Source organism: Daphnia pulicaria, chromosome 11, assembly GCF_021234035.1.
Source record: "Daphnia pulicaria isolate SC F1-1A chromosome 11, SC_F0-13Bv2, whole genome shotgun sequence".
In the NCBI taxonomy this organism is placed as follows: Eukaryota; Metazoa; Arthropoda; class Branchiopoda; order Diplostraca; family Daphniidae; genus Daphnia; species Daphnia pulicaria.
Genome location: NC_060923.1, coordinates 370,707 through 392,646, shown reverse-complemented (window position 1 = coordinate 392,646; position 21,940 = coordinate 370,707). Strand labels below are relative to the sequence as shown.

At 43.4% G+C, this 21,940-nt stretch overlaps 2 protein-coding genes across 6 annotated transcripts in view; one reads left to right on the top strand and one right to left on the bottom strand.

The window, feature by feature from the left end:
- The window catches only part of LOC124315901, a 49,620-nt gene extending 35,612 nt beyond the window's left edge, over window positions 1-14,008 (bottom strand). For 3 of the 5 annotated variants that reach the window (XM_046781635.1, XM_046781638.1, XM_046781639.1), the window contains exons 1-3: window positions 13,921-13,938; window positions 13,606-13,691; window positions 13,237-13,387 (exon numbers count right to left, since the gene is read on the bottom strand). The gene's annotated coding sequence lies outside the window, so the exon portion shown is untranslated. Of the gene's footprint in view, window positions 1-13,236; window positions 13,388-13,605; window positions 13,692-13,920 lie in introns of all 5 variants that reach the window. The other 2 variants (XM_046781636.1, XM_046781637.1) reach the window with 2 other exon arrangements.
- Window positions 3,023-12,334, top strand: LOC124315861. The gene is made up of 3 exons (XM_046781572.1): window positions 3,023-6,093; window positions 6,177-6,314; window positions 6,376-12,334. Exons 1-3 carry the CDS (start codon window positions 3,064-3,066, stop codon window positions 12,211-12,213), a joined length of 9,006 nt encoding a protein of 3,001 aa, XP_046637528.1. The 5' UTR covers window positions 3,023-3,063; the 3' UTR covers window positions 12,214-12,334.
- Window positions 14,009-21,940: the final 7,932 nt, after the last annotated feature.

The following is a 21,940-nucleotide window of genomic DNA, read 5'->3' as shown; positions in this document are numbered from 1 at the left end:
TGTGGCGGATCAGGTGGAAGTGGAGGTCAAAGCGGTTTGCGAGGTGAAATCGACATCCAGTGTCAATCCGGTAAACACCTTATCGATCCAGTAGTGGCCGAAGATGGAGACGACGGTCGAAATGGAACCCCAGGCAAAGGAGCAACTGGTGGAAAAGGAGGCCGGAATGGATGGGACGCAGCTCGAGTTTTCACTCCGGACGATTTGAATCCATGGTTTTACATTTCAGGAAACTGGGAGAAAGACAAGGGCGATTTGCTGATAGAAGACGTCTACTGTAAAAATAACAAGAAGGTTCTTGGATGTAAAATCATTAAAAAAAGAAACGGCAAAGGATCAGCTGCCGATGGCCAGCATGGCCAAGACGGGCAACGATCACAGAAGAGCGAAAAGAACACGGCTGTACGCAAGAAAGCCATGTCCAAAGTGAATGCCGATTGGAAGAAGGAGGAATCGACTGCCGCATCACTGGCTGATCTCGAGCGATCAATTCTTGCTGACGCCGCCTCCCTTCAATCCGCTGAAGCTGCAGCCAATCGGCACGAAGAACTGTCAAAAGTCTCAGCGGAAAATGAGAAACGTGTGAGAGCAGCCGCTGAAGAAGAAGAAGCAAACAAGCAGAAATTCAAACACGCCAAGGAGTTGGAACAGCGTATTAAGAAGGAATTTCAAATGGCCAAAAAGATGTGCGCAGCTCAATCGATGATGCAATCACAGCGGACGAATAGAATTACCGACCAACTTCCCAATGAAACTGAAACAAAAGAAGAAGCTGAAGAATTTGACTCCACCGATACTACAATTCAAACGATGCAGATAACATCCAGCGACGAGTGGGATTCGCTTGAAGGCGTTCCATTATTGGATGCCCTGATTGAAAAATTCTCCGACGACACAGAAAAGTCTCAAACATTATCGATGTTGACCCAGTCTTTGGTTTTGCAAATTCGCCAACAAGATTTGTGGGTTGAAGTGACGACTATTGTCCGGCGTCACGTCGACTGCGTCGATGATTTGATTCAGTCCCTCAAGTACATCAATCAAGATATCGAACTGGCGCAACTGTTTGTGTTCAACAAGGAAGAACAACACTTGAATGATCTCCAACGAGCTGTCCAAGATAAAACTTCGGGATTTAACCTATTTAATGATGATGTTGATAAAAAGAAAAGCACACTGGCTACAATTTATTATTTCCAACAATTGGTTTGGACCTACGACGAACTTGTGACTTTATTGAAGCCCCTGGAAAGTGTTTCTTCGCCAGAAAAGAGCGAATCAAATGCCCGGAAACAGCTGGTCGGAATTCTCGGCAATCGACTAGTTTCTGTTGTTGCATTAAAACTACCGGGTATCAATCAAGAAACAGTTTTAACAAATCTCCTACAGTGCTGTCGCCGCAACAATTCATCACCTGTACTATTCGGAACCTTTTTCAACAGTCTGTTCAAGGCATTAACGACCAATAGTACATCATCCGATCAAGAGAAGGAAACTACTTTGAACAAATTCATACAGGAGAAATTGGCTGTTCGTGATGTGAAAGAATTGCTGCCGTCAAAAATGAGAGCCATCAGCACAGAGCAACTAGATAAGCTGGCTTTCTTATTATACAACGTAAAAACTGATGTCAAAGATTTGGATGACATTCGTTCGCGTGTCACAACATTATTAGAAAAGGATAAGGTTGAAGAGAAAGAAACTTTCAAATCAGTCTTGTTGCTGATTGAAAAGGCATTTGAACAGTTTTACTGGAATCAGGAATGGAGCGAAATTCAAAAGATGTTGGTCAGATTTAGAGAAAAGATTCAGCGCCAATCAACTGATGCTGCGCCGATTTCAAAAGAAGCTGCGATGGAGAGGGACGCTTTTCAGGATTCAGTGGATCGACTTAAAGTGGCTCTTACGTGGACCTACTGCCGCAAATCTTACCAAGAAAAGCTTGACATTTGCAGCGAACTCAAAAAAAGATTTCAGAATACTGGTAGGAAGGATTTAGTTAAAATTGCCCTGAAAAAACAAAGAGAATTTTCCATGGAGAAAATTGTCAGTTTTTGTAAGTATCCAGTATGAATATTAAAAATAGCAGAAACATTATTCACATGATTTTTTTTTTTTTAATTTTGTGCAGTGCAGTCGATCGATTGGATTAAGAAACGAGAGATCGACATCATTGGCTCCTTCAAAGATCAAGGCGAAAAATCTGAAAAGGCATCCTTCGTGGAGTTTGTCGAACGACTTTTGGAGGTGGAACCGAAAAAAGTGGACGTCAATTTGATGAGGCCGCAACTTCAAAGAGCCCTGCACTTTCTCTATCACAATCGAATCGTCTCGTTTACGGCAGCTGAAGTAACTTTATTAAATAAGTTATTTTATAAAAGCCGTTTTGGTCTTGTTCGAGACGATTCCTTCTGTCGAGACGAGGCCGATTTGCGAGCAGAATATTTACTCAACTGGAAAGAGCGTTACTTTTTGCGCTGGACAGACTGCTATGTTGAAATCGATCGGATTCGGAAGAAACTTCGTGAAAATTGGAAGGAAAACTGTATCAACGCGGACCTGGTTGCCGAACCAACCAAAGTTATCCGACAGATGGACGTGCTCCTGAACAGGTACAAATTTCTTACCAGTCTATTCTTGTCGCCAACAGAATCTGTCAAACAATGGCAGTCTCTTGATGAAGAGCCACCTGAAAACTTGGAGCAGCTCATCAAAACGCGAATATGGCAAGATTTCTCGCCAATTTTCAGACAACTCACGAATGATGTCGTGACGGAAATCAAACAACTTTCAATTGCTCTAAAGCTAGGTAGCGCTAATCAAATTCAGCAGATTACTCCCGAAAACTATCAGCAATCAGAAAAGAACCTGCTGCAAGCATTAGAATTACTCGTGACTGTTGCTGCACAATGTGAGGGATCAGAAAATGAAAAGCGTCTCTCCACTTTCTTACCCGATGTGGAATTGCTGATTCTATGCCAAGTGGAGCTGAACGGGAGCAACCCTGCGCGGACGTCCAACATTGTCTCTCAACTTGAAGATTGGAAGGAAACAATCAAACTGATGGGAAAGCACCGAACTAGCACCGAAAACAAAAAAGACGATATTTGCAAGAGCTTATCAAAAATGCTGCACCTCGTTCTTTGGTCCGTCACTGACGATGAGTATTTAATTGAAGAGCTGATTCTCAAAGACCAACAGAATCGACAAGAAGTGGAAAGGGCAACTGCCTCACTTGAATCTTTTATTGGCCACTTGTTTATGGCCAATGAAATTGAGAAATTGGACATCTGCAGAGCGACCGTCCTCGTCTTGAAAGACGGAGAAGACCTTAGCCCTTGGCGTCTCGCCTTTGGCAAAAAACAGGATCAGCAATTATTGGTGGATAAGCAGATTGACATTTGGCAAGAATGTGTTTCAGAGAAAAAATTTCATTTGCCGAAAATGGACAGTTGGAAAGAAAAATTTCAGAAGAAAAAAATTTCTTCCAATAGCAAGAGCGCTGCTGCATTTGTGGAGGTGCTTTTAACTACGTCGTCTCATTCGATGCTCCAACTGCGATTGGCTGTTGCGACCCAACTTTTGGACCAGCATATGAAACCTTTGGAGGATAAGGCCATGCTGGAACGTTGGTCTGGACTAATAGCAACAATTTCGACTTGGTCGGAAGTCCAAACTAATGAAGAAATAACCAGTCGGCTGGTAGCTGTTGAAATCTGCCTCATTCGTCACCTTGCAGCATTCATAGGACGATGGCTTAAGCAGAAAAAAGTGAAAAAATCGATTGAATTCAATTTCAAGGAGATAATTAATCAATTGAGTGTCGCTGCCAATTTCCTCGGCCGGACCGAGGTTCAAGCCAACCTCCTGGTTTTTGGTGGCCTAATGCACTTGGCAAAAACCAGCAGCACGGATACAGTTATAGACGAACTAAATCCATTGCATTTCGTGGCCCAATACATTCAACACTTGATAAATAGTGTCAGTAAGAAAGAGGCGACCAAAATTTACGGATTAAAGAAGCAACCTATTATCCAAGTTCTTTATTCGAACGACGACAAGGATCAACAGCAACAAGAGCAAGTTTTCACTACTCTGGAAAAGGCTTACGTAGAGCGCTGGCTTCAGACCAAGACCTGCTTCCAAAGCAACGACCGTATCCGAGATCTCTATGAGAAAATTCAATCCGTTAAGAAGGGAAGAACGAAAGAAAATCGCCTTTTTTCTTCGGTAGGGTTCGAATTATTTACCAGAGAAGAGAAGAGGTACATTGTCATCGTAGGCAGAGATGTCGCAGAGGAGTTGCTACGAACCCAACAGCCTTTGTCTTACATGCATGTCTTGAAAGAGAGGGCAGTTCAAAAAATCTACCAGAGTTTTTTAAAACACTTTTATCCGGAACAGAGTACAGAACTGCTAGATCGTCAACCCAACACCGCAGAGGCACAGAACCCACAGTCAAATGAGCCGATGGATCCGCATGACAAGCAAAATTGCATTGACGAATTCCAGCGAGCATTCAATAGAGCTCATTTCTTTGCCAAACGAGAAGGTGTTGAATTCGAGTGGCTCATTTGGTTGCAAGAAACCGTGTTGAGGTCCATCATTTCGACTCGGGACCAAGTGGGATTGGCTCTGGTAACCGAAATCCTTTTGTCCTCAATCGAGTTCACGCCCGAGCAACTTTTCAGTTGGACGACGATGAGCCGACCCCACCGCTGGATCGACGACGCCTTGGTCAATTCCATCATCAACGCCACAGCCCAGTTGAAGACAAAACCGCCGACAAGAAATGCTGCTGGTGGCAATCAACTAATAGATTCGCTCAAGTCTGATTTGCAATGTTGCTTGAAATCCCATCAACAGAAAGGAAGGACCGTTCTCAAAATTTTCCTCCGCAAGTTGGAACAAGAGGCTAAGCTGCATTCGGCGGGTGATCACATCGATTTGTTATTCGTGACTCGAATCGTTGCCGAAATAAAAGCTCTACAACGCATCGACGACATTGGGCGATTCCAGGAAACTTCTCTCAGGCAATGGATGAGGCTGATTCGACACGCTCGTCTTGCCGACGATTGGCCGTCTTCTTTGACTGATCAATTGACCACTATCCTCGATCGACGCTTGGGCCATGACAAAACCGACCGTTTCCTCCAGCGGTTCAATTCAAAATTTTGTGAAATTCTGTCAGGAAATGCGAGCAATGAACGGAACCACGAAAAGATTTTGGACGATATGCTCAAGAACCTATCTAAATACCCTTGGATTGTTGATCAGTTTTTTGCCTTGGCAAACGAAGAAGTTGGTCAACAGGACGACCACCTATGGGAATTCATCCAAAATCGGACACTAATTGAAATGGACAAGGAAAATGCTTCGAAAGCTAATTTAGACGCCAACCAAATCATCGACATGATGAAGAACGACATTGGCAGCAGTGCCATCGTTGGTGGCCTCCACAAACAAAAAAAGCTCATCGAGCAGGTGAGAGAAATCAAACGTTTAGCATTGGAAGAGCGGAAGTCGTGGGATAACCCCAAAATCAAAGAATGGAGTGAAAATCGAAAGAAAGTTTCAAAATCCGTACGACTGGATCCTGCCGATTTCTTGTCCGTCGCTTTTCTGGCTGTCGAATTAAAAGAAAAACATCATTTGCGTGACGCTCAACTCTTGGCAGTCTTGATCTTCGTCTCTTCGGCTAACCAGCAAAGTGGGTCTCAAATCGGACGTAGAATGGCCCAGATTTCGACTGGTGAAGGGAAAACGCTCATCACTGCCTTATTGGTTGTGTATCACGTGCTGAACAACTGGTCCAACGGCCGGCGTTTCGTCGACATCATCACCAGCTCGTCGGTTTTAGCCGAGGAAAATGTGAAAGAGATGCAATGGTTCTTTGACCTTTTTGGGATTGTGGTGGCAAACAACTGCGATGCAGCTTGCACCGGGGACGAGAGCCTTCGCTGTAAACGTTACAACAGTGACGTCATTTATGGCGACATGTCCAGCTTCCAGCGCGACATCTTGTTAAGTAATTTCTTCTCCGAACGAAAAATCACCGGCGGTCGAAAAACTGGAGCCATCGTCGTCGACGAGGTAAAAACTTTCCTTATAACTTAATTCTACACTTTAGGCTCATTGAAATGATAAAGTTACTCAAGTTTATATTGATTTCCAAGGTTGACAGTATGCTGCTGGACAAGGGTGAAAACATCCTCTACTTGTCGCACAAAATACCAGAAATGGACGATCTGACCCAGGTGTTTGTGGAAATTTGGAATGCCGTTCACGCACCTGACGTGGCCATGAGCGATGAGGTATTTCCAAGATAATAAATATTTCCATCAATTATGATAATGATGGTATTCCCATTCCTAGAGCGCCCAAGCCAAAGTCTACCGTTACATGAAATTGCGACTAGAAGAAGGCGAAATTGCGATCCCGAAATGTCTGGACACTTATGTCCATCGCCATCTTTTGGCATGGACGCGCAATGCTTTCCGTGCCAAAAACCTGGTGACGACCAAAGATTCCTACAAAGTGGACGATGTCGGCGACGGCCGTGGCCAACAGATTGTCATTATGGACAAAGAGACGGGCGTGGAACAGGCCTCAATGCACTGGTCCCAAGGACTGCACCAATTCATCCAGCTGAAACACACCCTCAAACTGAGTCCAGTCTCACTCAAAGCCATTTTCATGTCCAACATTGGCTTCTTCAAACAGCACGAAGGAGCGGCCCTGTACGGCATGACGGGCACGCTGGGCTCGACCGCCGAATGCCAGTTGCTCCACGACGTGTTCAACGTCGATTTCTTCAAGATGCCACGATTCAAGCGACGCTTCTGCCTCGAGGAAGATCCCCTTTTGGCTTCTTCCAAAGGTAAATGGCTGACAAACATCGGTGAAGCGACCCAGACTCAACTGGATCAGGGACGAGCTGTTCTGATTGTCTGCGAGAACATTGCAGCAGCCGAAGCAATCTACAAAAAACTACTACTACAAAGCGATGATAAGACAAAGGCGTCCAAGATTGTCAAGTACGTAAGTTCCTTTGACACAGAGTTTCAGACGAAGCAACGCAATACAGCGTTGGGTCCTGGTGACGTGATTGTGGCTACCAATTTGGCCGGACGGGGAACAGATTTTAAAATCAATGAGCAACTGGCCAAAAATGGCGGTCTGCACGTCGTCATCGGGTACATGCCGCCAAACGCTCGAGTCGAGGCCCAAATCGAAGGACGAGTGGCAAGAGCTGGGCAACCGGGCAGCTTTCAGTTTGTCCTCTGCCATTCCAGTGTCAAGAGCAAAGAGGATTCGATATCTGAGCTCCTTCGACTCAAAGTGAAAAGAGACGATAAAGAATGTCGCCGATTGGAAACGATTCGCAACCGCGGACTTGAAAAGATTTACCTGGAGGAGAAGCTGTTTGATCGATTCCATCAAGAAATTTACAACAAAATGAAAAAGGAATTTGCCGACCGCCCTGACTGCGAAATGCAAATGAAATTTTTGACAAATCGCTGGGCTTTGTGGCTCGACGAGAACGCCGAGCACATCAACAACGTTCACCTGAAAAAGACTGATAATGTGGTCGAGAAGAATTTTCAGAATTTCAAGAAAGAATGTCAGGGTCTTCGCCTTCTTCCCCTTGCATTCGCACTGACACCATCGGAGCTAATGTTGCTGGGAGATTTCTACGAAACTTCTCCAAAAGTAAAAACTGATGTAACCAAAAGTGGCTTGTGCTATGATAAGGTCATAAAAGATGAACCCAATGCCTGTGAAGAAGCCCTGATGCGGAAGGTTAAACTGATATTGCAGAAGGCCACTTTTGATCAAAAGAAAGAAGCAAAAGTTTTATTGAAACAAGTCAAGAGTTTGATCAAACAGAAAATGGAGTTCCTAACGTCCACGAGCGAACTTGTCAAACTCACATCCCAAACGAATCAGAAGGCCGGCGGTGCAGTCCCGAGCGAAAATCGTTTCGAAGAACAAATCACCAACCAGTTGAGTCTTTTACAAATTCATCTGACGGCGGTGGAGGACATTCTAGGACGGCCAGTTCGTCAGATGTTGGGCATGTACTTCCATAAAGAAGAGGAATTCCGTGAATTGTTAAATGTCATCGAGGCAGGCGCAGGTTTATGCACACCGTATCGCTTGACCAAGAAAATTAATTTCTTCAAAACAGACAACGATGATGAAGCCATTTGTATCAAAATAAACCACCAGACTCAAAAGAAGGTCAAATGGCCGTCATGTCTAGACCACTGCCAGACGCAAACCATTCACCTCTTCAAGGCAAAACACCAAAAGAAATCTTACGCAATCGAGAAAAAGGAACTGGAAAGTGTCATCGTGACTAGAGATCAATTGTGGGAAACGCTTATTGAAGAAGGATTCGTCGGTCAAGAGGAAATGATCGAACAGCAAATTATCTGTTGGGCGAACAAAGAGATGGACGATGAATCAGTCAAGAAACTACTGGACAATTTACCTAAAGAACTGATTGAGTACAATGGCCTCCTGGTGAATTGGCTTCAAAGTCACGAGGGTGAAGACTATGCAACAGCAGTGGGGACATTGGGACTCGGCCCTGAACATTCGTCTGTACTAGAAGAATTTTTGAAAACCAACAAGATCCTGTTGTACGTGGATGAACGCCATGGGAAACTTTTGAAGACGCTAAACTTCAAATCCGATACCGATCTGCCTGCTAAACTGAGAAAACATTACTGTCTCTTGTCAGCCTGGACACTATCAGTCGACGGAGCTCAAATGGAAATCGACGACGACGTGTCCAGAGAAGATCTTCCGTGCCCGAAGGACAGTAGGGAAGCAGTCGACCAATTATGGAATTACCTGATCGAGCAGGGCGTCATCAAAGAAAGCAAAATCGTATTCTCTCATGGACTGAGATCCGACAAGGATAAAATTGAAGAGCGGAAAAATCAGATAAAAACAACTCTCGATACCTCATTGTCCTCTGTGATTGATGACATTTGTAGGAGACACCGCCCTGTCCCAGAACCCGTGACGGAAGTGTCCTACACCGATATCCCAGCTTACTTGGCCGATAATAAGATGTCAGCCATTACCACTGCCTTCGAATCCACAAATCCATTTGCTATGAAAGAACTGTTTAATCGTGAAAAAGAAAACATGAAAAAATGGTTGACAGAGCAACAGAAGAAGCAACATCTGGATGCTTACCGCGCCGAAGTGAATATGGCCTTGGAAAAAAGCATCGGGCAACTCAAGACCATTCCGAGGGTGACGGCCTCTTTCCAGCCATTGTCCAAGTATTTCATGTCTGATCCCAATACGAAACGTTTCCCGGCCGAAGAGATCCAGAGCTTCCAAGACAAGACGTTCGACGGGGTCATCACCTTGAAGGCAGTTAAATCATGGGGAGATTATTGGGATTGGCGAGTTTTCTTCGTCGCCATGTTCGCCGTTGCGCAAATCTCAGCTGGCGCAGCCGTAATTGCGTTATCCGGTGGAACTATGTCTGTTTTAGGTGGAGCGTTAATAGCCGAAGGTGTCGGAGATATGTTGTTCGCCATCCAGAACGGCGTGTCTGGATCTTTTAGCTGGTCAAGTTACGGCTCGCACAAGTTGTGGAGCGTTGGTGTGACTATTGCTACTGCTGGATTAAGCTCCTACTTGACTAAAGGAGCAATTGCGGGCAAGGCGGCTATGACCGGTTTCCAGGGTAGAGCAGGATTATCCCTCTTCTTTGCTGCAGCCAAAAAAGGTCTGGCCAAATGCGGCAAAGCCATTCTCTCGTATTTGACCAGTTTGGGTGTCGACAAGTTTCTCACCTGGCTCAAAACATTCATCATCGAAAACATAATTGTTCACATCAAGTTCCTCATCAGCAAACTGTTGTACCCGATGTTTGACACATTAGCGGCGAAGCTAGAGAAAATATGGGCATTGATGAAGAAACTGGGACGTCAAGTGGGCGAGGCCATCGGATTGATTAACGCCGACCTGGATAAAGCTAGCACTTCAGAATTGTACACAATTTGGGGCAAGCGTGTTGTCGGCCAAGTTACTTCGTTAACCAGTTCCATCGGTGGTTGTTTCGCCGAGTCAGGGGATGTTTGGAAAGCTCAGGGCACAGAAGAATTTAAAGCGAACGATGCGGTAGGAATAAACAGCAAGAAAACATCTTTTAAATTCGTCGAGTACGCCAAAAAAGCCACGACAGTCGTCAAATATCTGAAAAACGGAGCAGAAATTCTTGGTCTCGTCAGCTACGCTCCAGAATACGTCAACAATGTCAACCAGACGCTGGATGCAAAGATAAGGAAATTGGAGGATGAGATTGAGATTGAAGAGGAGAAAAAGAAATCCACTGCTGCAGTCCAATACCATCAAATAATAACAAGTGATAGTGAAAGTTTCGAATCGGAGGATGAAGTGGAATCTGACGACGACGATGCGACTGAATCTACTATGCTCAGTACTGCTGCAACGGAGAGGAGTACCTTTAACCAGTTCAAGGAAAAAGTCAAGGGACGAGTTGAAGGAGACATTTCCAAGTTCATGGTTGACAGCGTCACAAGAGCCTGGGTTCAACCGTGGCTCCAAAGCAAAATTGAAGGCATGGTCGAGCACTACGGCAAAAAGACTTTCCAGGCAATCGGCTCAATGTGGCAGGGCTCAGGAACGATCAATTCTGCTGACCAGGGAAACAATAAAGGAGACCAGCAAACGGCCAGTGCAGAGAATGCGGAGGCTGATGCCGAGAAACTCAAAGATTTGCTCGGCGAGGACGGTTGCGAAATCCAAAAGGATCGCAATGGCAATGCCGTTGTTGAACCAAAAACATTCGAAGAAGTGGTCGACGGTATAGGCAGTGGTAAAACAGCCGGCCTTCTTGAAATGCAAATGATTGCCGATGCCCTGAATTGCAAACTTGAAATCGTCGACACAGTGGGCGACTTTGCCAAAAACGGAAGTGGATCATTCGAAATCGATCCGGAAGGCAAGGCGACTGGAACAATTCAAGTCAAGTACACTGCCAACGAAGACGGTACCAAACATGTCACCTTAATCGGACCTGATGGGAAAGAAATTGAAATACCGCCCGCAGTTGACGCCAACGGCCAACCTGCCCCACCCAACAGATGCCTTTACGACGCTGTCGCCAAATCCCAGAATTGTTCGACTGACCAGCTATTGAATCAAGTTAAAACCCACGCCACTGGCAACAAAATGGCTCGTTATTTGTACGACGAAAAAGTGGGCGAAGCTTGTCCGGGATTAAGAGTCGGCAACAGAACAAGAAAAGAAGGTAGCAAACCGGCTGAAATCTACCTCCATCGGGATGAAGAGGGTAAGGTGCGTACTGTTGCAGCTTCCGTAACGAAAGAGAACATCGGTGGTGGCAGTAATGTTACCAATTCCATGTACAAAGCTTTGAACGACGCAGGAAGAAAGGGAGAACCCAATCCTACGACGACTGATGGGAATAATACAGATCAAAATGACCAGCAGAAATATCACGCTGGACACGTAATTGGCTTTGAAAGTGGTGGAAAAGGTGGCCTAAAAGAAAACAACGTAGTAAATATGGCGCCTGAACTCAATTTGGGACCATACAAGGAATTAGAAACGGAATTCCGCAAACTCGTCGAAGTTTCGGATGGTCCAGTTCACATCAATATTGACATAGACGAAGACATCCTATCAAAGGACGTCGATCCCTTGAATCCCAAACATTTTCGTATCCGTTGGTCTTCGGATGATGGAGAGACGATCTACAGAAGTCCTCTATTGAAGAACACGAAAGAGGGTGTACAAGAATACAAAGATACACCCCGAGCTGAACGAGATGAATATTTTCAAGGGGATCATTATAAGGATCAACGGAGTCAACAGAATGCAGTTAAAAACTATCCCAAACCTCCTGAAAAACCCATCTTAGTGGCTCAGCCGGGAGAATCGCCGAACGACACCATTATACGATCTATTTACTCCAAAGGGAAAAAAGAGACGGAAGACACCAAATTCAAAGGATCATTGTTGCGTTCAAACATAAAATACCCGCAGCCTGTTAACACGACCAAATCAGGGACAGGGAAAAACACTAAGCCTATTGGTGCTGCTTCGTCAACATCAGATGAATCGCTTAAGGCAACTCCACAGAAACGACGCGACATGCAACCAGAGGAAGATGGAGTCAAGAGGCTTCAACAGTAGCCAATCAATAATCATTCCCATTTCCAACGCAATAAATAGTGTAGCATTTTGAAATGCCGACCGTATTTTAACTTGACTTAATAAATGACATAGCATATATAAACCAAACAAACAATTAAAATTACGTGTATCCATGGTAATCAATCAGCGACAATGTACAGCTAACCATTTCCCTTGAGTTTCCTATGGACTCGCATGGACTTTGATTGAGCTATATCGGTTAAGCTATAGCCAAGCTGACAAGCTACTCATTTAAACTTGTTCTTATATTTTCAGTACCGCCGCCGAAGCCAAACAAATTAAAATATAAAACATCCGAGAATTAATGCAATCAAATAACTTCATTTCTTCGAACTGTCACTAAACCAAAATAGGGAATCAATAAGTTTAAAAAAATTAAAAATTAAACATTTCATTTCCTGTAGGCTCTTTAAGTAGGCTGTAGAAATTTTGATTTCAAAATTTCTAATCTTGGCTATTCGATGGCAAAAAGGAAATAAAAAGTTAACTCAAGCTTTGGAGCGAGTATTTGCAGAGACGACAAACAAAAATGTCGTCAAAATCTGCTTGAATTTTCGGACAAAAGTTTTGAAGAAAAAGTGAGCAAGGCTTTACACGTTTTGAAATGCGTGTCCAAAAATCTCAGAGGTGCAAAGTAAAAATAACTGCGCTGTCTCAGGCTCACGGCAAAATGTTTCCTATAAATCTTCGTGGTCATGTTTAGTGGGCCTGAAGTGGCAAGACAGTTTTGTTGAACCCAAGTGATGAACGAAGAATATCGTGTTGAGGTTAGAGTTCGCCCACTTCGGGTGAGAGACCCAATTTAAGACTCGCGAATAATCGCAAAAAAAAACTCAAATTTTGATACTCATTTATATGAGTTTGCTCTGCGTGTTTTACTGCCAAGGGCAGTTGAGCAACTTAAATAACAGTCAGCAGTAGGGAGTGGGTGGGGATGTTTTAACGAAAATCTACGACGCCAGCAGATAGCAGAGAATAGGAAAATATGACAAATTTTCCTACCTTGGAGCCTGGGAATTACAGCCAGACATCTATTTCTCCAAGAGCTCCATCCACAGAAGAGTTGAACTTGAACACTCCAGGCGGAATAAGAGGAAGGGCATCCTTTGGGAGGAAGAAGAGATAAACTGCAATCAGGACGGGATGATGTTTCCTACAATAAACAAACAGCACATGTTAGTGAGAATATTTAATGGAAACCACAAACGGCTAAAAGTAAGGACAAGTTTTGAATGAGACTGCTACGTAAACATTAAATTTTAATGAACACACTGGACACATGGGCACACTGTGCATAAGCAGGTCATGCAAATCATTTACATACAAATACAGATATAATGAGTAAGAGTATATCATAAAATGATACCATACCAACGAGGCTGACACTGCTGCTAAGCAGCTAAGGGTAGGTTCAATGGTCACAAGGTTGATGATGTTGGGCGGCTAATGACTCAAATCTGCCAAAGAATCAAAGAGGAAACATGAACTATAGCATAGCTAACAAAGTAAATGGTAAAAGCATGCCATTTATTTAATAGGGTCTTAATGTTGGCTCACATGTGCTCAGCATGTGTTTCTCACACCCAAGACCAAATTTTACAAGATAAACTAATTATTCTATTTGATTTAGCATTAAAGCCCAAATTTTATAAAGCCTATTGAATTCTTAGTTTTTAAGTTATTTACCTACCGTTGCAGTTAATAAAACATATAGTTATACTATTGAATTGAAGAGAAAAGAAAAGAGAGTACGAGAAAACGAGACACGACCAAACAAAGACCACTTCAGTCTGCTTCGATCATTTAATTTTTTCGTGCAGTCAGCCATTAATTTAACGGAGTTGCCAAATGTATTCCTTTGACAGTTTTTTATTGTTTTTGACATTGCAAATTTAATCAGATTAATTTTCAGAAAAGATCGTGTGAAAGTGCGAAGCGAGTTAGCGCGTGAAACTTGAAATCACGAAAATGAAATGAACGTATATAAATCGTGGGGGAAACTTACTGGGGCGTGATGAAAACGTCCATACGTACGATTTTATCGGACCGAACCCTGAAAGTCGAAAGAAATCGAAGAATTCAAACTCCTAAATATAAATCCTAAACACAAAGCTGATTTTCCCTGCGTGAGTAGTTTCTCGTACTCTTTGGGCTGGGACTTTTGACATTGTATGTTATCTTTAATTGGGAAAATTCTACCATGTGTGTAATAGGAGTATAATAAATAATAGGTTAGCTTTTGAAAGAAAGGATATATTCTACTGAAATGACGATACAATGTCACATATTTTGTATCAAATGTTCGATGAGTAATGAGCAGACACATAACTTTTAACATTTCTTTTTGCGTTTCATTTGTTCTGGTCTTCGTGTCCAGTATAACGCAGCGAGTTGATGGGAAAGTGGATTCAACCATTTGGCTGGGTATATAATTAAAACAACGAAAACAAAAATCACAGGAATTATACCAAACACAAAAACAAAATCCCAAGCAGTGAGAAATATCATAATTTTATTATTTACGAATTACGACATCAGTCCTTCATTTCTTTTAAGCTCATCGGAAGACGAATAACAAAATAAGATCTATCGAACGTCTCTCGTGATTTACAACTGTCGACATTAGACGGTTTTATCTTTAGTCTTGTGATAAGGAGAGGCTATATTAATATAAGAAAAATTGGACCGTGGGGACAACAGTATGTAACCGTATGGCGTATTACATATTACTGTGCGTGTGTGACTATCAATCTATACTTATACTCTCTCCAAGATCTAATTCCGATCAATTTAAAGGTTCTCAATACTTACACAATTTTTCCGTAAACGAAGGCAGAACTTTAAAGGTATAAACATACTTAAACAGGCACCGGAGGGTTAATTTGCTTGTCAATTAAACATTTTTATGCGATTCAGGCGATAGCATGGGAGACCGATTCAAGAGTCTGGCCGAACGGCAGTTATTCTGGAAGACACTTTTCGAAGTGTAAGGCTCGTTCCAGCCTTACTTTACTTGTAAGAAATGGAGACGCAACGACTTGTACGAGGATGACGTTTGTATTTGAATACACGAGATTAAACATAAAAGTACACGAATGCGACTATTCAATATCAGAATAATAAGAGAGAAGGAGTTTACCAGCGTGAAGGCCTGCTCGGAGAAGACTGGTTATACGAGGGAAACAAGGGGGCTTTTATACTGGTCAAGGCGGAAGTCAGCGTCGTAGATTGATCTCTTTATTGCCGTTATTGCCGTGTTGGGATTGATACTCTGGCTGATGTCGATATCACGGTGTTGGGAATGGATTCCTCCCGTGTGTCGACATCAGGGTGTCAGCAAGGGATACTTCCCGTGAGTCAGCCTCACGGTGTCGGCACTGGATACCTTCCGTGAGTCAGCCTCACGGTGTCGGCACTGGATACTTCCCGTGAGTCAGCATCACGGTGTCCGTGAGCGGATCCTATTTGCTCAACGGACTCGTTTGTGCAGACGTCTTTTGAATTGCGCGCTTATGGCTGACTGTGCTATAGATGCGCCGCTTGTTTGCTGGTTGCGGGTGCCCTCCCGTGGCTGGGTTCGGGTACTACTCTCTGCCAGAGCGGTGAGTTAACCCGATCCTTACACACTCCCCCCCTTTAAATTTGCACTCCCGGGCAAATAAAATATTAAGCTAAGCTAAGGATCGGTTAATAGAATGCATTGAAAAAACATTTAAACAGGTAATGTACGATAATTTCACAGCTTTTACGGCGCTGTACAATACATATGCATGGGGTGGCCTTGAAACTTTCATCGGAATTTATCTGCCCGCCGGCTACTGCAGTGTCACGTATGCGCGACTGGTACGCGTTGGTTACACTGGCTCGTCGTCGGCTCTTTTGTTTCTTTTTCTTGCGCGTTTTTTCAATAATTCGCCTTTGATTAAATGACATCGCCTTCTTTTTTTTTTTTTTTGTTCCTTCACCTTTGATGGTTTCAAGATTTTTCGACTTTCTATAATGGCATCATGGGGCATAACATGGATATCATGGGACATAACATGGTTATCATGGGACATAACATGGTTATCATGGGACATAACATGGTCGTAATGGAAAAATAGGTTAATTATTGAAGCTAAAAATGTAGCGTAAACAATTTGAAATACAATGTGCTCTATATTGTCATCCTCTTTGGTTAATATTTCTACTTCTTAAGCTTTGTAGTAGGACAAAATACACATTTTTTTTTTTTTCTTTTAGCATTGTGTTACATGTTATTGGTGTGCGTCCTGTTTCTTGGATATATATGTATATAGGGGGAAGCATAGTGTAAATGTATTCTTTTTTTTTTTTGTTTGGTCTTTATACGATCTTTTAGCTACTTGAAACGAGAATTTGGTGGGTGTCCTTACTTGCTGACGATGGTTTAACGGGTGGTCCTTTTATTTTCGTCAGAGATTTCACTATTTCTGTTCATTGCCTATTTCGCCTCGCCCTAGTGCGCATCTATCGTTCTTTTACTTTGAGTGAAAAAGTTGCACCTCTGTGTTCTAACTTTAAAAATGGTGCGCCCCAAAAGATTTAAGCGCGTCGCTTATGCGGAGTCCTCCGCTAGTTCTACTGTGGGGATTCCCCAGTTGCCCTCCACTTCGGTAGTTCCCCCCCTCGTCATTCGGGTTCGTCCCGAATCACCTCGAATTGTTCCGTCCGCTGGCCCTTCTGGATTCGTTCAGCCGCCGTCTCGAAGCCAAGCTGGCTCCGTTGTGCCTCCGGCGGCTTGTCGTTCCGGCCCATTTCGGCCGACGGCTAGGAAAAGTTGTGCGGTGCCTTTGCGTGTCCCGGCGGGTGGCCTTTCCGGCCCATCCGTTGTCGAGTCGTTTGTGCGACCGACCAGCCCGGCCCGCTCGGCTTTCCGGGCGTTTGTAGCCACCCCGGATCCTTGTTATCAGCTCGTTTATAACATTTTGTTGCTCGAATTCGCTCGTTTCGTAGGCTTTGTGTTGCAGTAGTTGATACTCCAGCTCGTTGTCATCGAGATCTGGGAACTTTTGTTGTAAGTTGATCGTTGCCAGGTGGTAGGTTGGATATACTCTTGTATAATTCTCAGATGTGCTATTCCAGGAATACGAATGACCATTTAAATTAATTATCTGATCCTTCCAGAAGCATTCTTGGAATGGGTGGAGCGAATAGCCATCCCGACCGACAGTATAATTGTCGAATCGAGGCTCGAAACCGCACTTCGTTTTCTGTCCTCGAATGGTGACATTCTTCGCTTCACATTGTTGAATTATCAAGTGTACTCCGTTTGGTTTCAATCGACTACAAATAGGTAAGTTGTTAGCCATAGCTGCCTGCAATCCATTATTTTCTGCCAGTAGTTGTGTCGTATATTTTCTGAGCTGTAAGTTGCCGCAGTATATTTCTTTTATTTCCTTCAGCAGTGCGTTTTCTCGTTCTAGTGTTTTATCTTCGATATATTGATGATGTTGAGCCAATAGTGGTCCAATTTCTTCTGTTTTGCCACTTGTTTTCCTCCTCTCGGGTTCGAATATCCACTGCTGGTTTGTTTTTGTGGGTGAGCAATTTACCGCCTTTACTCGCTTGTCTTCGTAGGCCTCCAAACAATAAACACCGTCTGTTAGTGCTTTCGTTTGTGGATTCCAAACAAGGGGTATTATTGGTCTGTAGTTCTTGTGTCCTGAATCGCCTATGGTGGGCAACTTTTGTTTATCGCAACTTTCTTTTATTCTTTGTAACTTGTGGTCGAAAAAGCCCATGCAAAAAGTTGGATTTTTAAAATATTGCACGACTAGCGTTTGGGAGATTTTATACCATTGCTCATCCACCGGCCTGCACTGATCCAATTCTAGTGTCTGAAAGCTCAAACACATTCCGTGTTGACGGTTAAATAATTGCATGCCCTCTTTTTTCGCTCTGTTGGGCAGCTCGATATATCCGTTTTTTAAGTTTGCTAATTTGTGAAACGTGTGATTGCAGAATTCATACGTTTTGTCTTCATAGTGAAATTCCAATTGGTTTATTTCATCTACTAGCTTGAAAGATCCGTCGTCTTGTTTTGTCGCGGTCCCTGTTGCGCATATTACTTTCTTTAATTTACATTTTTCGTCTTTTTGTAGGGTCGGTGTCTCCCAGATGATGGTGACGTCGCGGGATACTACTGATGTCTCGTCCGTTTTGTTTGTCAACACGCCGAACGGAGACATCACAGGGCAGGTAAGACAATCTCTATGTAGTTTTATCTTCTTTGTTGCGCAGTTCTTTTTAGTTTCGACTACCTCTTGCATCCAGGTGCCTTTTTGTGTAGGGTTTCCTTTGAATTCGTAAGCATTTTCGTTTAGCTCTGTCATCTTGTTGCCATCGCAAACATGACTTTTAACTAGTTGCCTACACTCGTCTGCCGTAGTCACGGACGTGACCATGGTGTCGATTGTGTCGAATGAGCCAAAAAAATATCCAGACGTTGTCCTTGTTTTTCGCCATGTCATGCATAAATCTGCGCTCCACACGGTGTGTGGTTCTTCCGTTACATAAAAATCATACGCTTCTATCACCGATTGGGTTGAAGTGATGTTATCGTCGCAATACGAGGGTAGGTTGATGTCCATCAAGCCGATTACTTCTGCGCGTCCGCAGTCGCATACGGTAATGTTGTTTCCTCCCGTCGTTTGAGAACTCGCTCCAATGATGAGTAGTACGAAGAACATCTGTAAGGGAAGGCGTTGCAGATTTGTATTGATTGGTGAAATACTTGTTCAACACTAAAGGTACAGAGAGGAGGGATGTGATCCGTTTTTTTTTTTTTGTTTTTTTTGTTTTTTTTTTTTTTTTTTTTATATATCCTTCCTTCTGTTGTTCCTCTAGTTTCTTCTTGTTTGTACGACGAAATCCTTGTATTTTCTTGGGAAGATGACTTCTCGCGTGAGTATTCTTCTTGGCGCTGCGACCTTAGTACCAGCATTTGTCACAGCAGTTTTTGAAGCTGTGACTCTTGCTTGTGTTACAGTCGCTGTCGCCGCTGAATCTCCTTTGCTCTCTTGTGCTTCATTCCCTATTATAGGTTGCGGATTTTTGGTGGCTGCTGCTCGAGCATCAGATTTTTCCTTAGCATTCGATGACGCTAAGGTCATCTCTTTTGCTCCCGTCGCGGCCGCCGTTGAATCTCCTTTGCTCTTTTGTGCTGCATTCTCTTTTACAGGTGGCGGGTTTTTGGTGGCCGTTACTCGAGCATTAGATTTTGCCGTAGCCTTTGTTGACGCTACGGTCATCTCTTCTGCTCCCGTCGCGGCCGCCGTTGCAGCTTCTTGATTCTGATTTTCGTTTGTGTGTATCCTGTTGTTTGGGTTGTTGTCAACTGGCGCTCGAGTGCGTGATTCCACGACAGTCAATTTTTTATCAGCTGTGAGGGTTTCACTCACTCTCGTTCCGGTTGCTTCTGAAGCTGCTTCTTCCATGCTGTCTGTTCGTTTTTCACTGTTACACTTTTTCATTCGATCCACATGTGTCACGTATTCTTTTCCTTTCGGCGTCAGCAATTTATAGTTCACTTCCGATTTCTTTTCTAGTACTGTATACGGTCCTTTCCACCTCATGTTGAATTTTCCTGGGATATCTTCGTCCACTTTTATCATTACTTTGGTGCCTACGTCGTATGTCTTTGCTGCTTTCACTTTTCTGTCGTAGTATTGTTTTTGAATTTCTTGGGCTTCCATTAGGCGGTCTCTTGCCGTTGATTTTGCCAAGGTCCACATTTTGGCGAACGCCATATTTGGATCCGTTATTAGTTCGTTTCTTACCGGTGCTAGAACGTCTCCTGGTTCTCTTGCATCTCTTCCATACATTAAGTAATGCGGTGTATATCCGGTGCTGGCGTGTACCGACGTGTTGTACGCGAATGTCGCATGTGAAATGTAGTCGTCCCAATTCGTCCGTCCTTTTGACAGATAGCTGGCCAACATGTCTGTCAAAGTACGGTTGAATCTTTCGACTAATCCGTCACAGCAGGGTCTGTACGCAGTCGTTTTCTTTCTTTTTACACCAAGTTGACTGTAGAAATCGTCCATTGTTTTTGATAAGAAATTTGTACCTTGGTCCGTCAGTACTTCTTCTGGTACTCCATGCGTTAAGATGATTTTATCTCTGAACGCTTCATGGACACTATCCGCCGTTTGATCTTTCATAGCTGCTGCTATCATATACCTTGTTGAATACTCGCCCATCACGAGTATATACTTATTTCCTTTTTCTGTGAGGTCCATTGGTCCTTGAATGTCCATTGCCATTAGTTGCCATGGCTTATCCGGAGGTGTTATGGGATTAAGTGGTGCTTTACTTGACCCTAAAGCTTTTCTCTTTTCGCAGATTGCACATTTCTTTACGTACGTTTTTATCTCTTTAATCATTCCAGGCCAGAAATACCTGCAGCGTATTCTGCCTATTGTTTTCTTTGTTCCTAAATGGCCAGCCAATGGGTCGTCGTGATATCTGAATAGGATTTTTTCTCTTAGCGCTTCTGGGGCTAGTATCTTTCCGTAACTGGTTGCTAATAATCCGTTGTTTAACACCGTAAATTGCTCTTCTTCTGAATCCGATTCTTGCGGGTCTGTTGCCAAATCGTAATTGGGTGGGCTGAGGGTACGTCTTTTACCAGATTTCTTTTCTTTATTGTTGCCTTGTATTTTGTGATACACTTCCTCCCTTACTGCGAGTCTCTTGACTTGTCTGTCGTACGTCTCCCGGGCTGCCTTGCAGTAAGCATCTTTTCCTTGTTCTGTTGTAAGACTCTCCACGATGAGACAGATTGGCGCCGTTGTCACATGTGGAGGGAGATACGTTTTTGTAGGGAGTGGAATTCGACTTAATCCGTCTGCGTTTGCGTTTGCCGATCCTGGGCGAAACTTCACTTCCAGATTATACTTTTGTGCTTGTAGGACCCACCGTGTTACTTTGGCCGTTTCGTTTTTTAATGGGTTTTTAAATATCTTCACCAATGCCTGACAATCAGTATATACTGTAAACTTTGGACCGTAAAGGTATGTGTGGAATTTTTCTAGCGCGTAAATTATTGCATATAGTTCTTTGTCGAGTGTGCTCCATCTTGCCTGAGTGTCAGTCAGATGTTTGGATCCGTATGCAATTACTACGTCTCTTCTCTTGCCTTCCACCCATTGGGTTTGTCCCAATACTACTCCAACGCCGTATCCTGACGCGTCGGTTTGCACTATATATTCCTCCGTGAAATCCGGGTGTGCTAAGATGGGTGCCGTAGTCAATTTGAGCTTAAGTTTTTGGAACGCGTTTTCTTGTTCCGTGCCCCACACAAAATCGACGTCGTTTTTAGTCAGTTCTGTGAGTGGGTGGGCGATTTTGCCGAAATTTCTTATGTACTTTCTGTAAAATCCAACAAATCCTAGAAAGCTTTTTACATGCTGTTTATTTTCTGGTACAGGGTAATTTTTTACTGCCTCAATTTTCTTTGGGTCTGTCGCGGAACCCTCTTCTGAGATTATGTGTCCTAGGTATAGTACACTTAATTCGAAGAAACAGCACTTGGAGAGTTTTAGTTTCATCCCTGATTTTGCGATGAGGGAAAATATTTCTTCGATATGCTTGATGTGTTCTTCTTCTGTTTTCGAGAATATGATCACATCATCCAAGTACACTAATGCAAATTTCCCAATAACTTTCCTCAGAATTCCAGTCA